The sequence below is a fragment of the Argentina silus genome, assembly GCF_951799395.1.
Source record: "Argentina silus genome assembly, chromosome: 5".
Lineage (NCBI taxonomy): Eukaryota > Metazoa > Chordata > Actinopteri > Argentiniformes > Argentinidae > Argentina > Argentina silus.
Genome location: NC_139659.1, coordinates 10,566,749 through 10,579,772, shown reverse-complemented (window position 1 = coordinate 10,579,772; position 13,024 = coordinate 10,566,749). Strand labels below are relative to the sequence as shown.

At 41.5% G+C, this 13,024-nt stretch overlaps 1 protein-coding gene and 1 long non-coding RNA gene across 2 annotated transcripts; both read left to right on the top strand.

Moving 5' to 3' along the window:
* The first annotated feature begins 518 nt into the window (after window positions 1-518).
* Window positions 519-1,149, top strand: LOC310804511. The gene is made up of 3 exons (XR_014554211.1): window positions 519-647; window positions 743-823; window positions 919-1,149. It is a non-coding gene; the product is annotated as an uncharacterized lncRNA (long non-coding RNA).
* A 3,731-nt stretch (window positions 1,150-4,880) lies between these two features.
* On the top strand, window positions 4,881-12,261 carry LOC310804959 (prostaglandin G/H synthase 1-like). Its single transcript, XM_083670423.1, has 11 exons — window positions 4,881-5,104; window positions 5,245-5,331; window positions 6,890-7,006; window positions 8,386-8,526; window positions 8,621-8,764; window positions 8,949-9,130; window positions 9,241-9,324; window positions 9,951-10,197; window positions 10,503-10,789; window positions 10,957-11,104; window positions 11,632-12,261. Exons 1-11 carry the CDS (start codon window positions 5,098-5,100, stop codon window positions 11,988-11,990), a joined length of 1,803 nt encoding a protein of 600 aa, XP_083526549.1. The 5' UTR covers window positions 4,881-5,097; the 3' UTR covers window positions 11,991-12,261.
* Window positions 12,262-13,024: the final 763 nt, after the last annotated feature.

Sequence of the window (13,024 nt, the reverse complement as noted above, 5' to 3'; positions counted from 1 at the left end):
TGGGATTTCACAGAATTGACATGTAGCTAGGAGAAACTGAAACCAAAACTGGCAATATAAAGGCAACTAACCCTCAGCAGCACAGACATTCGAATAACCTACCATCAGGATGAGAAGAACAACTTTGGTCCTCCTCTGCCTTGCAGTCTGTGGAGTTGGATTTGCATACTCTAGTAAGCAATTCACTTTAAAGGGGACAGTGGTATTTTAAGTTAGATATTTATATTATGTGCTTATTGAATCTAAATGATTCATGATAGGAAAAATTTGGACTCATGCATGTTGTCTGTCATTTTGCATTTTTGGTTTACAAAATCCTAATACGTGTGTAGGCTACTAATTTCAACATCTAACAAAATATTGTGTACTTTGAATGTGATTATTTAAATTTCTTGTAAAAGTATTATGTGAAAGTAATCATAATTAATGGCAGGTTTAGATGTAAACAGTTACCTTGAATGCATTGAGTTGTTTTGTTATGTAATGGCAACACTTTACCCCTCAATTGCTGTTCCCTCAGTACAAATAGTTGGAACATCTGAGAGTTGTCTATGCAGTGGTAGACCAATGAGAGGCATACGTTGAAAACTCATCCAGACAATAGAGTGGCACCCGAAGACAGTCTTCTGTGGAAAAGATGAAATTATGTAAGTAGGGCATATTCAACTTATCAGAATATGAAGAAAAAAATAAACATAAGTGAGACAATAACTGCAAAGACATGTTAATTGCATCCTTGTAGCATCACAATTAAGACGACTGGTGAGGAAAGATGTTTGAATCCAGCGGGCAGACAAGGACAACGGATCCTGAACAGAAGCAGGTAAAACACCACAGGTTGTTTTTCCCCCACAATGAATCTTGCAATGACTAAATGTTTCCCAATATATCTGAAATGTCCCTTTATTTGTCTTAAAGACAGAGGAGGAAGCACAGACAGGATTCTAGACAGAATGTCTAGAGTTTGCTTGGATTGGACACTACACGGGGTCAGTGTATCCTGTGCAAACCGGACAAATGTCAAGATGAAGACATCCTCACTGGGCCTGTTATTTCACCACATACCTATGTGTGGGTGTGTACAATATTCACTCATAGCACTTAGGATGAGGCATTGATAATATACTGTATATGGGCATGAGGCCACATTCTGACAATCAGCTGCTATTCTTTTGTATTATATAGAATGTCCGGGTGTTTCCAAAGAGGGCATTACAGCATTATTATTACTGAGACCATGTCCGCTGCATTTCTCTATTTGTCTTAAAAAATATTATGTGTCATTATTTATTAGTCTTTCCTAAATAAAGTTGACTAAAACTCTGTTTCTCTGTCTTCTTATTGCCTCAAATGCTCATGGTTTAGCTGCAATAAGCTAGCCTGGTCGCACCAGATCTGTTTGTGTATGTGTTGGCTGTTCACTAACAGGTCTGGGCTGACCAGGCTAGCAATAAGCAGAGGAAGTTAGATTAGATTAGTTAGATGAGAACTTGGATGAGAGAAGACCCCAGTCTTGGGGGGGATTTTTGTTTATCAGAGGAATACATGACCAAGAGAGGCCTGCTCAGTTCAAGAGGATGTCATGTCATATTTCCACAGTGGGTTTGTGTCTCTCCCATAGTCCCTTCCGTACACTTGGCACTCACTCTCAGTCAACTTCCCTTTCTCCTCTAAAATTAAACATGTAAACCTCAATTGTAAGAACTCCCCCTCATCACAGGAACTATCTGTGTAGAAAAACCCTAAAATTCTAACCCTACAAGGAGTTTTTACCCCCTCCTGGAAATCCCCTGTCCCTGGTGGTAAAGTGGGGGCTGAACATCTGTGTAATATATATAATATAATACATGCCATTTAGCTGACGCTTTTATCCAAAGCAACTTACATTGCAGTGAGTGCATACATTTTTCAGTATATATGGTCCCAGCGGGAATCAAACCCACAACCTAAGCCTTGTTAGCGCCATGCACGCATTGTTTATGGCGAAGTAATGAAATCAACTCATCAACTGTGAATGTGATGCTGTTTTAGGAGAATGCAGAAGAAGACAACTTCATGAAACAACTTAATCTCAAGGCTGACCTGATTATTCTGATTAACAAATGAAGCCTGACAGACAGCTAATTAACATGTAGACAAAATACCTTCACATGTTCAGGGACAAGGCTAAAGCAGCCGGTTATGCAACACACACAAACAGTGTGACGCCACTAGCTATGAAAGCTATACTGTTGGTAGTCACACCCACCGCCCCAGCCTCCACCCGCTCAGTCACTCTGTATTTAGCCTACCAAAGGGGGGTTTGATAGGTCATGGGCTCCCTGCCTATGTTATTTTGTATTTTATGTTATTAAACTTCAGGCAGGGAGCTATACAGAGCGGAGCCTTCCAGTTATGCCAAATTTACAGTAAATGTATACATTTCATTAAACAGTGATTAAACCAATGTAAGTGTCCTGACTAAACCAATTGAAATCTTCAATGCCATCACCATGTTATACACTTGCATAGTTACAGCCAGAGTTTTAAGGTGAAAGGTTTGTATTGATTGATCACTTTCACTATGGCTATATATTGAGGTAATTTATCCACTTATTATTCTAAAAGTATGCTGACTGTAGTATAGTTGCCAACAGTAGGCTATCATTTTATCTATGTTGATATCTTTTTACATGGTACTTTAAGGGTCTTTGTCTTTTTCTGGCCAGTAACCCATAATCTTTGTCTGACAATATTCAAAGCAACCTCAGCTCTTGTGTAAAATATGGATTAAACTTGAATGTAACCATTGTCTGGTTCAAAGGATAAAATAAAACACATGATTTGCCTCAGTGTTGCTTTCCTATCCTATCGCCTGTGTTGAGGAATCTCTGTTCTCAATAGTCCCATCAGCTGAAGAGGAAATGTTAACTCCATAGGTGGACAAGTCTCAATTTAAACCACCAGAAGGAGACAGAGAATAAAAAATGTTAAAAGTCAATGGTAATTTATCGACACTTGTGACTGTGAAACTACAGCCACAAACACACTCCACCTGGATGGAAACTCATTGTAGTTTTGGAAAATAACTGTTTTTTTTAACCCCAATGACATCATAGGGGGTAATTTCCTTAGAACCTTTTTTGCCTACAGAACGTAGAGATACGAGTTAAAACTAGAAAAAGATAGAAGACTAGAAAGATAGAAGATTAGATAGATAGATAGGATAAGCCTGGGGTAGTTCAATGGAGTGAGTAGAGGGTTGAGTGGTTGAGAGTGGTATAGTTAGTTTGTTAATTGGTTGAGAGTGGTGCCGGTAGACCAGTAGAACTGGTAGCCAAGAGAGTGCATAGTTGTGTAATCAGTCTAAGAATGTGTTCTGCAGGTCTCCTGTTGTTTTTATTGAAGAGTTGGGAAAGTTCCATAGGAGTTGCAGTAACAATGAGGTTCTCAGAATGTTGGCCTAAATCAACATTCTACCATGTTAACCGGATTAGATGTTTTGGAGTTACAAAAAGTTAATTTTTTGGCACATTTTACAGTTGAAATGGTGTTAATAGCTTAAAAGGTGTAAGATCAGCAGTGGTTCAAAAATTGCATCTTCCATGCAGTTTCCATAGACCTCCATGTTAAAAAGTGCACTTTCAAGTTTGTAATGTTTAAAAAGTTGGAATGGTGTGAATAGCTTAAAAGTTGTAGGAGTAGCAGGTGGAACAATTTTAATAATAACAATAATAATAATAATATGCTGGCTGTAACTAGTAATATAATAATAAAATGCTTAAGAATTTAAATAAAATCTACCTAACAATAAGTATGTCGAAGAACAATAGTTGGACTTGCTTAAGCAAGCCCACCTAATTACTGAAAATTACTGAAATTACTGGTAGCGTCGCCCCGCTCTTTTCCCATTGACGTCATATCCAAGAGTCTACCTTTAATGAGCCGTCAATTTCTTCATTCACTGTTGATATTTTCCACTGAGAAATTACCTTTTCATGTCATGGTTCATGTCCATGCAACCCTTCAATTATGTTAGTGAAGTGCTGAATGATGTTCTTGAAAGGGGCTGCGTGTTCTCCAACTCAACACAACAAAATAAGTGTATTGTTCATTTACTGAATAAAACAGGGAACATTTTGATATTCACATCAAAATGGCATTAATCACAATACAACAGTGCCGGTACTGTAAAAACAAAACAAAACAAAACAAAGAAAATAAAATGAAATGTGTGCACACAGAATACCTCCCAGGGCCCCTGTGACTGGGATGAGCACAGTTCTCGTGCTAGCGTTTAGTCTTTAGTTGAATGGTAAGAACAGACTTGCTGAGTGCAGGCCTCCTGCCGAGTCAAGTAGAAGAGTGATGGATGATCAGCTCGCTCACGTAGAAGCAAGATGGCACAATCAGAGCGACTATGAAAAGTTTATCAAGCAAATTGCACATCTCTGTGTCTACGGAGTAAGTCTCTACAGCGTGCATAACTAATTTGCATAGCCTAGAAGGTCAAGTATGCACAATGCTGTTCAAGTGAATTAACCAAAACAATAAAAATTAAATCGAGTTTCATTCAAGTAAATACTGCATAAACACAATTTTGCATTGACATTGGCTAGCTGTACAAGCGAAGCTAGGGACCAACAAAAGCTAGCATGACTCACGTACTAACTAATTACCAATTAAAACATTTAATCAAACATACATTGACACCCCATTATCAATGGAGATACGATATCCTGAGGGCTAACAAGGCAATGTAAAAGATCCCACAAAACTTATCAAGCACATTTATGTGCAGGGAATGCATCTCCGTGTCTACGGAGTAAGTATCTACAGTTTGCACATCTGATTTGCATAACCTGGAAGGTAACGTATCAATGCTGGAGCTCCTATAACTCCCAAAGAACAGGGGCTACACGCAGACACAGGCAATAGAGCGGAGTTTGAGATTAGGGGAGGTGCGATTCGGTCTCAGATCTTTCCCCACTTTTATACACAATGGGTAGATACACATTTTTCTTTTAGTATTATTTCAGAGCAGTCATACCAGTGCTCGTATATACCTTATTCTTTTTGGGGCGAAGTTGACTGTTTTTCTCGGACCTAAGAGTTGTGATGAAGTGTGAGTAGGCCGGTTACTTGATTTTTGAGTTATTACATTTCCTGACGTTGTTCTTGTTGGCATTATTATTTTATGTATTTGTTGAGATTATTTTGCGTATCGTATTTAATCCTGAAATCGCATACATTTATATTGTGAAGCGTGCGTCCTGGCATCAGTGTGTGGGCTTTTCCTTCTGCTCCGGGAGCCTTTCTGCCATGGAGACAGTGAAGTCAGCTCCAAGACAGGTAACAAAAGAAAAAAGACACATAAAACATAAAAGAACATTAAACAACGTTTAGACTCCACTTATAAAAGAGTTTAACCATTGAACCTGACACAGAGCATGGTGGTAGACAAATTCTGCTGCAGAATTTCATGCATTTATTCAATGCATTTCATGGCAAGACCATAAATATAAGAGCAATGCTAAATGGTAATTGACGTCCGGCAGCTTCCAAGACTCGAGCCTGTGTCTGCAGGTCTGTGTGGGCAAGCCTGGTCTTGAGTCTGTTATTGTTTGATGGGTAGATTTTCCATAAGCAAGAGGCTTTGGTGCCTTCATGGCAGATATGTTTAACAATGCTCGACCTAGGGCCAAGAGTTCACGCTACTGTACAACCACAGTTAGTACACAGGAGGACAAAACAGTGCAGTGTCAGTTTGATATTTTTTTTATAGATCGGGAATACGTTAATCTGACCCTAGACCTATGTTTTGGTGCAAGGTGTACCTCAAACCTTTAACTGTGGGTCTTGAATCTTGTGACCTCTTGGACTAGATAATTCATTAATTCTGAAATGTTCAGATCAAACATCTTAGATACGTGCAGGATGTTTTTAATGACTGGCCTTGGCTTATGGATTCCGTCCTCTGTGTTTATCCTTTATTTTTAGTTTTGGTCTCTGTATATGATGTATAGCAGAAGAGAATAAAGAGGGAGCGGACATGGAGTTGAAAGTCATGGGGGCGCACTATGTGTTGGAGCAGGCTCAGAGTAAACAAGATATTTATCCCTGTCTTAGATCTGGAAGATGGTGGCATCATGGTTAGGGAAAGGCAAGTCAGATCTTGTGTATGTAGGTGTCAGCCTACCAATGATTTGTGTTGCTTATTTCCATGGTTTCTATTCTTTATATGAGGTTGATAGTATATCCCCATGATCAGGGTTCTTGGATGCATGGTCCATTAAAGGTTTGCTCTCCCTCATGTGATATACTGTAGAGAATGCACATGTGTACAGTACACATACTTTCAGCACAGGAATGCCTGACACTAACAATATCTCTTCTTTTTATAAATCAGGGGGATTTCACTTTTCCTCCTAAAACTAACACACATGAACTTTGCCCACCCCTGTTAGTCTTGTGTCTTGTCAGGAAATCAATCAGATGTGTGTGTGTGTGTGTGTGTGTGGTGTGTGGTGTGTGGTGTGTGGTGTGTGGTGTGTGGTGTGTGGTGTGTATGTGTGAACAAAAGCCTTTTTATGAAGGAGGCTAGGTTGCCTCCAGGCTGAAAGATGAGCTTGTCCACACGAGCTTGCTGGAATTCTAGAGTAGCCAAGTTTCAAAGTCGCAAATCCATCACTTGAACGTCATTTGTTATTCATGTTTCCTTGGATCATCAGTAGTGCTTAACTAAGCCCAAATCTGCCAGACATTATATTCTCTGATACTCGAGTTTCCTTTGAGAGAAGACATATTCAGCTGTTTAAATCCTCTTTTTTTGACTATATAGACAACGATACAGCATGTCATGTGTGCCAACTCTCCGTGAACTTACCTTCTGTTTTTGTTTCCCCAACAGTGAACCCTTGTTGTCATTTCCCATGTCAGAACTGGGGTGTGTGTGTGAGATTTGACCTAGACAAGTATGAGTGTGACTGCACTCGCACCGGTTACTATGGAGAAAACTGCACAACACGTGAGTGTATTATCTGTATTATTTACTGCACCCCCAAGTCCTTTTTCATTATTGCACTTCCAGAAGAATGTCAACAATCTCAGCTATTTCCGTATATGGGACATGTGGGTTAGTTGTTAAGCTGAGTATAGAAGACCTGATCATTCTCTTCGCTTTCTTACAGTGCTTGTGTTACTAGTACTCTGACTATGAGGGATATATCATCACACAGAACGTTGATATTTTTGAACTAATCTGCCAATACTAACGATCCCGCTAAATACCTAACACTTATGATCTAACTCGAGCCATCCTTCATTATTATTTCATAATCAGATGTAAATTAATCTGTTCCCTTTTATTCAATTATACCTTCCCCTCTAAATGCTATAACTGGCTGTTACTGAGAAGTGGTGTTGAGAAGGAACATGTGGAGCTCCTCTGAGTGCAGGAACAGGTCTCAGGAGCCAGGAAGGGAGAGAGAGGAGAGGATGCGGGGTGATAAGTGCTATAAGATTCAAAAGAAAAACAACTCTACTTCCACTTAGTTATTATCTCTGTTTATAGAGCTATTGTACAGAGATGATTCTCTGTAACTTCGCTGATCTGATACTGTAGCTAGACATAATGCAGTATGGGATGTGGAATAACTAGTCTAGCCTGTTGAGTTCCTGTTTTTTATCACCCGCAATCTCATGACATTTTAATTTAAGCCTCACTTAGGGTTAGAAATTTAAAATGTATTGCTGTGGTAAAAGCTGCAATTGGTATACTATTATCACTTAGTTACAATGGTATAAAATGACATTACATCATCTCAACCATAACTCCAAGATTGTTCCTAAACTACCTAGTGAAATAATCTTGCTGACCAACATGTGGCTGGCTGGCTAATTAAGCAAGAACCGCTAGCCTTAAAATCTGGAGCCTTTTATTCTGCTGTTTAACAGACTGGATGATATCTAAGTCAGCATAACAACATGGTGCCATCATGTCTGCTGCAGCATTACACCTGAATTCCAGGTTTTACTGCCAAAATACACACTAATATGAAAACAAGCAGTTACTTTTTTTTCGCCTTTTCTATCCGGGAACAACACAGAATTCTGCTCCATTTCACTTGGAGCAGTTTCACTGAATATTTGTCTGGTTTCAGGCTTTGAAAGGGTTCTTTGTTTCTTTAGTTGACTTCCATTGTATTTATCCCAAACCATGTAGCATAAAATAGGCTCTGCATGTACTGTATAGAAAGATTTCTCTCTCTCTCTCTCTCCTTCTCTCTCTCTCTCTCTCTCTCTCTCTCCCTCCCTCTCTCTCTCTCTCTCCCTCTCTCTCTCTCTCTCTCTCTCTCTCTCTCTCTCTCTCTCTCTCTCTCTCTCTCTTTCTCTCTCTCTCTACAGCTGAGTTGTGGTCCAGAGTGCGGCAGTTCCTGAAGCCCAGCCCAGACGTGGTTAACTACATCCTCACCCACTTCCAATGGCTCTGGGACATCATCAACCAGACCTTCCTACGGGACATGCTCATGCGCGTGGTTCTGACAGGTGGATAGCCATCTTAATCTGGTATCTAAGACAGGAACCATAGTAAGTACATGAACTTCCATCAGTAATACCAGTAATGATGTCTGTCTTCCAGCCAGGTCGAACCTGATCCCCAGCCCTCCCACCTACAACTCGAAGTATGGCTACTTGAACTGGGAGTCCTACTACAATGTGAGCTACTACACTCGCATCCTGCCCCCCGTTCCTGAGGACTGCCCGACCCCTATGGGGGTCAGAGGTTAGCCTGTCCCTTATATTTCATCATTCAGACCTGCTTGCTTCTGCAATATCATAAATGTTTCTTACTGTCAAATGAACAGCTCAGCAACCCCACACTACTCAGCAATCGTATATCTGTCTTGATACATGATTGCTGACTGTCCTTTATCTTAGTGTTGTGACTGTGTGTGTTTCTCCTTCAGGCAAGGCTGAGCTGCCCGACCCTGAGCTGCTGGTGAAGAGATTACTCCTGAGGAAGACCTTCAGACCAGACCCTCGGGGCAGCAACCTCATGTTTGCTTTCTTTGCCCAACACTTCACACACCAGTTTTTCAAGACGCACAACAGTATGGGGCTGGGTTTCACCAAAGCACTCGCTCATGGAGTGAGTTATAAAACGCTGCCTCTGTGGCTACTTTACATGAAGTCCTGCCCCTTCAGATGTCAAATCAGTTGTATTTGTATTGTATTTATTTTGTGGGTGTGTGTATGCAGGTGGATGCAGGGCACGTCTATGGGGATAATCTGGCCCGCCAACTCCACCTCCGGCTTCACAGAGAGGGGAAGCTAAAATATCAGGTGATAGAAAAACACTGACATACATGTATGTGCTCGAGTAGAGTAGGTATGTAAACCAAGATTCTCTACAGCCATAAATCAGGGACGGAATTTTAGAAGCTGTGAACCATATGGAAGCAGGTCTCATTTTATTTATTTGCTTTAGGATTTATGTGGCATATTAATGATTAACAGACCAGGATACAATGGGGCAGTGCCAGGTTCGTAGGCCTACAACACACCTCATACTGTTAAAGAGACACTTCACCCATTTTTAACATCACAATAATTATTTCCAACAGTGTCTACATATGTAAAAACAGTGATTTTCTTTCTATGTGCTATAGTCAAAGAGATATAAGAAAAGCTTTCAAATAGGCTGTGGTATTCAAGTGATGATTGATTGGTATTAACGGGACCAAAGTGTGCCAAGAAAACATTCCCCACACCATTACACCACCTCCACCATGAGAAGGTGTACAGGTGATCCTAATAAAGTGTTTAAAGAGTGTATATGGACACTGGTATGGTGATGGAGATAATGAATGTGATTAAAAATCGGGGAAGTAAGCTGTCGGTGAGAATATATTTGTCAGTGGACTGCATATGCTACAGGTGTTGTTTACTCCAACTATCTCTCCCATCAGGTGATTGGTGGTGAGGTATACCCCCCCACGGTAGCTGAAACCCCCGTCAAGATGAGCTACCCCCCGGGGATCCCTCCCGAGAGCCAGCTGGCGATTGGTCAGGAGGTGTTTGGCCTGCTCCCGGGCCTGGCTCTGTTTGCCACCTTGTGGCTGCGAGAGCACAACCGCGTCTGTGACGTCCTGAGGACCGAGCACCCCACCTGGGATGATGAGCAGCTCTTCCAGACCGCACGCCTCATTGTCATTGGTCAGTTGGTTGTAATGCACTGATCTGAGGCTTCCTGTTACTTCCATTACATTTACATTACATTTTTAGCAAACGCTTTTATCCAAAGCGACTTACAACAAGTACATTTGTCTAAAATTAGTGAATCGTCTATACATCAGTCATCATAAGAAAAAAATCTATGCTCGGACCAGGGGCCATTGGCAGTCACAATGCTAGAAGAAGAAGCATACTAGGAACTGCACTGATTTATAGTCTGCTTCAGAGCTCATTTGTGGTTGCGTGACACAACAACCGACTCCTCTCTGTGACTCTGCTTGACCCAGGTGAGACCATCCATATTGTGATAGAGGAGTATGTGCAGCACTTGAGTGGTTACCTGCTGCAGCTGAAGTTTGACCCCACCCTGCTGTTCAAGTCCCAGTTTCAGTACGGGAACCGCATCGCTCTGGAGTTCAGCCAGCTGTACCACTGGCATCCTCTGATGCCTGACAGCTTCCTCATCGACGGGGATGAGCTCTCCTACCCACAGTTCCTCTTCAACACCTCTGTCCTCACCCACTATGGTGTGGAGAAGCTGGTGGAGGCCTTTTCGAGGCAAATCGCTGGCCAGGTAACCAAGGCAAACGCCATGCTGTCCAACTTATCCTGACATAAGTTATTGTTTATTGAGGTGGATGTGTAAAGTGCTAAGGGCTAGCTCTCAGAGTTGCTAAGGATCTGACCTTGAGGGTCTCATCATTGCCAACATCATTCTAGGTGTAATCCTGCTTTTCACAGATAGGGGGCGGCCACAACATCAACCCTGTAGTGACCAGAGTGTCTGTGTTGACCATAAAGGAGTCCAGGCAGCTTCGCCTACAGTCCTTCAATGAGTACAGGAAACGCTTCAACCTGAGGGCCTACAATTCCTTTACTGACTTAACAGGTAGGAAAAAAGACCTCAGGACACAATGTTCTAGAACAAACCTTCTTTATGGAGGTTACAAGTACAAGTGAACACTTGAATATACATTCTTGACATGTTTGCCACAGCTGTAGCTGCTCACCCACTCTGTGAGATATGACAAGTGCTCAATAAACTTTGCTGTATTTAATCCAAACATTAAGCAGGTTCTCTCCATACTGTCCATGATGGACTTAGAGTTGATGTGGCATGGTAAAGCAGATGACTAATACTGTAAACATTTCTGATAAGGGTTGTATTTGCAGGGTGTACAGAGACATAACATTCTGCCTCAATGCACATCCTGTGCCCTTTTTTAGATAGGGCCGTGGTTATAAGAACGATCTCACTTTTGTTACAGTTACAAATATGTTGTTTGTTAATGACTAAGTCCCCAAGGGAATTTCGCCTATTTATAGGTTGATAGCTTTTTACAATAATGTATGTGTTTTCATTGGTTGGTCCCCAAGTTATAGGTAGATTCTCTCTGTGATTGTTGTTTTCTGCAGGCGAAGAGGAGATAGCACGAGAGCTGGAGGATCTCTACGGTGACGTTGATGCTCTGGAGTTCTACCCTGGCTTGCTGTTGGAGAGGACGCGTCGCGGCGCCATATTTGGAGAAAGCATGGTGGAGATGGGAGCCCCCTTCTCCCTGAAAGGTCTTCTGGGAAATCCCATCTGCTCACCAGAGTACTGGAAGCCCAGCACGTTTGGTGGCCAAACAGGCTTTGATATCGTCAACTCTGCCTCACTGAAGAAGCTGGTGTGTCTCAACACCAGGACATGCCCGTATGTGGCATTCAGTGTTCCAACAGATGAAAAAGATACAAGGGAGAGTTCCAAAGGAGCAAGTTATGATGAGCTATGATGCTCTCCAGACATTGCCTCAGTGGATATGCTGCCTCTTGGCCTATTGTAGGATGGATTAATCTGCTGCTAATAATTTGTATGTTTACAGACAACTCCAGTGTGGAAGGCACAGCAGTGCTGTTGTTGGCATCACTCTGGAGATTCAGAACCGACTGAAAGCTTAGTGTGTAGTACAGTTAACACACACACACACACACACACACACACACACATACGCACACACGCACACACACACACACACACACACACACACACACACACACACACACCCCTAATACATTTAGAAGAAGACACATGTATATGAAGAGTTCTGTGCCTCAAACTGAAACTAAAGCCATCAAAGCGGCTATCCCCTGATTAAGTAGTGTGTCTATTCATATACATTTGTGTGTGTGTGCGTGTTTGCGTGCGTGTTTGTGCACTGTATGCCCAGTATCTATGCACTGCCCCTATGCCAAAGGTATGTACTCTGCATACCTCCCCTATGAAGAATACTCACCCATGAACAAAAGAAATAATAAAGGGATGAAATAATTAATGATTTCTCGAGACACAAATTACATACATTTTGTTACTTTTATAATGCAGAAAATAGATAGTAGTTTTTTTCTGATGTTCATAGTCTTGGACCTGAAACACAAAAGGTATGGGGCTGTTATTGTGGAAGGGTGGTACTCTGGGAAGGGAAGGGTGTCTGTAGACCACTCATCTGATTGGGCCATGACCAATATTATCACACAGCTTCACAAACACTGTTGCTTTTGGCATCAGATGTGTTTTTTAAGAACAGACAAAGACTGGGACTCACCCAGTGGGATAGTTTTACTATATGAGTAGTACATTTAAACGTACGGAAAAGATGGAAATGAGACCCAGAGAGTGATTGGAGGTGCAAATAAGGTGTGCACAGGAAAAGTGTGCAACAGTGCACATTTAACAATGTATTATTCTCATGAGTCAGAAGGAGTGGTTTCTAACTTGTAACACCTCAGACAGGGAGGGTGCCCTCCTTTCCTTCCAGCAGAATTTTTC

Excerpts from the sequence above, each read along its gene's own strand:
- LOC310804959 (XM_083670423.1), top strand. Across the intron at positions 7,007-8,385 it reads TGGAGAAAACTGCACAACAC|CTGAGTTGTGGTCCAGAGTG; the intron begins GTGAGTGTATTA and ends CTCTCTCTACAG. Across the intron at positions 8,527-8,620 it reads CATGCGCGTGGTTCTGACAG|CCAGGTCGAACCTGATCCCC; the intron begins GTGGATAGCCAT and ends TCTGTCTTCCAG.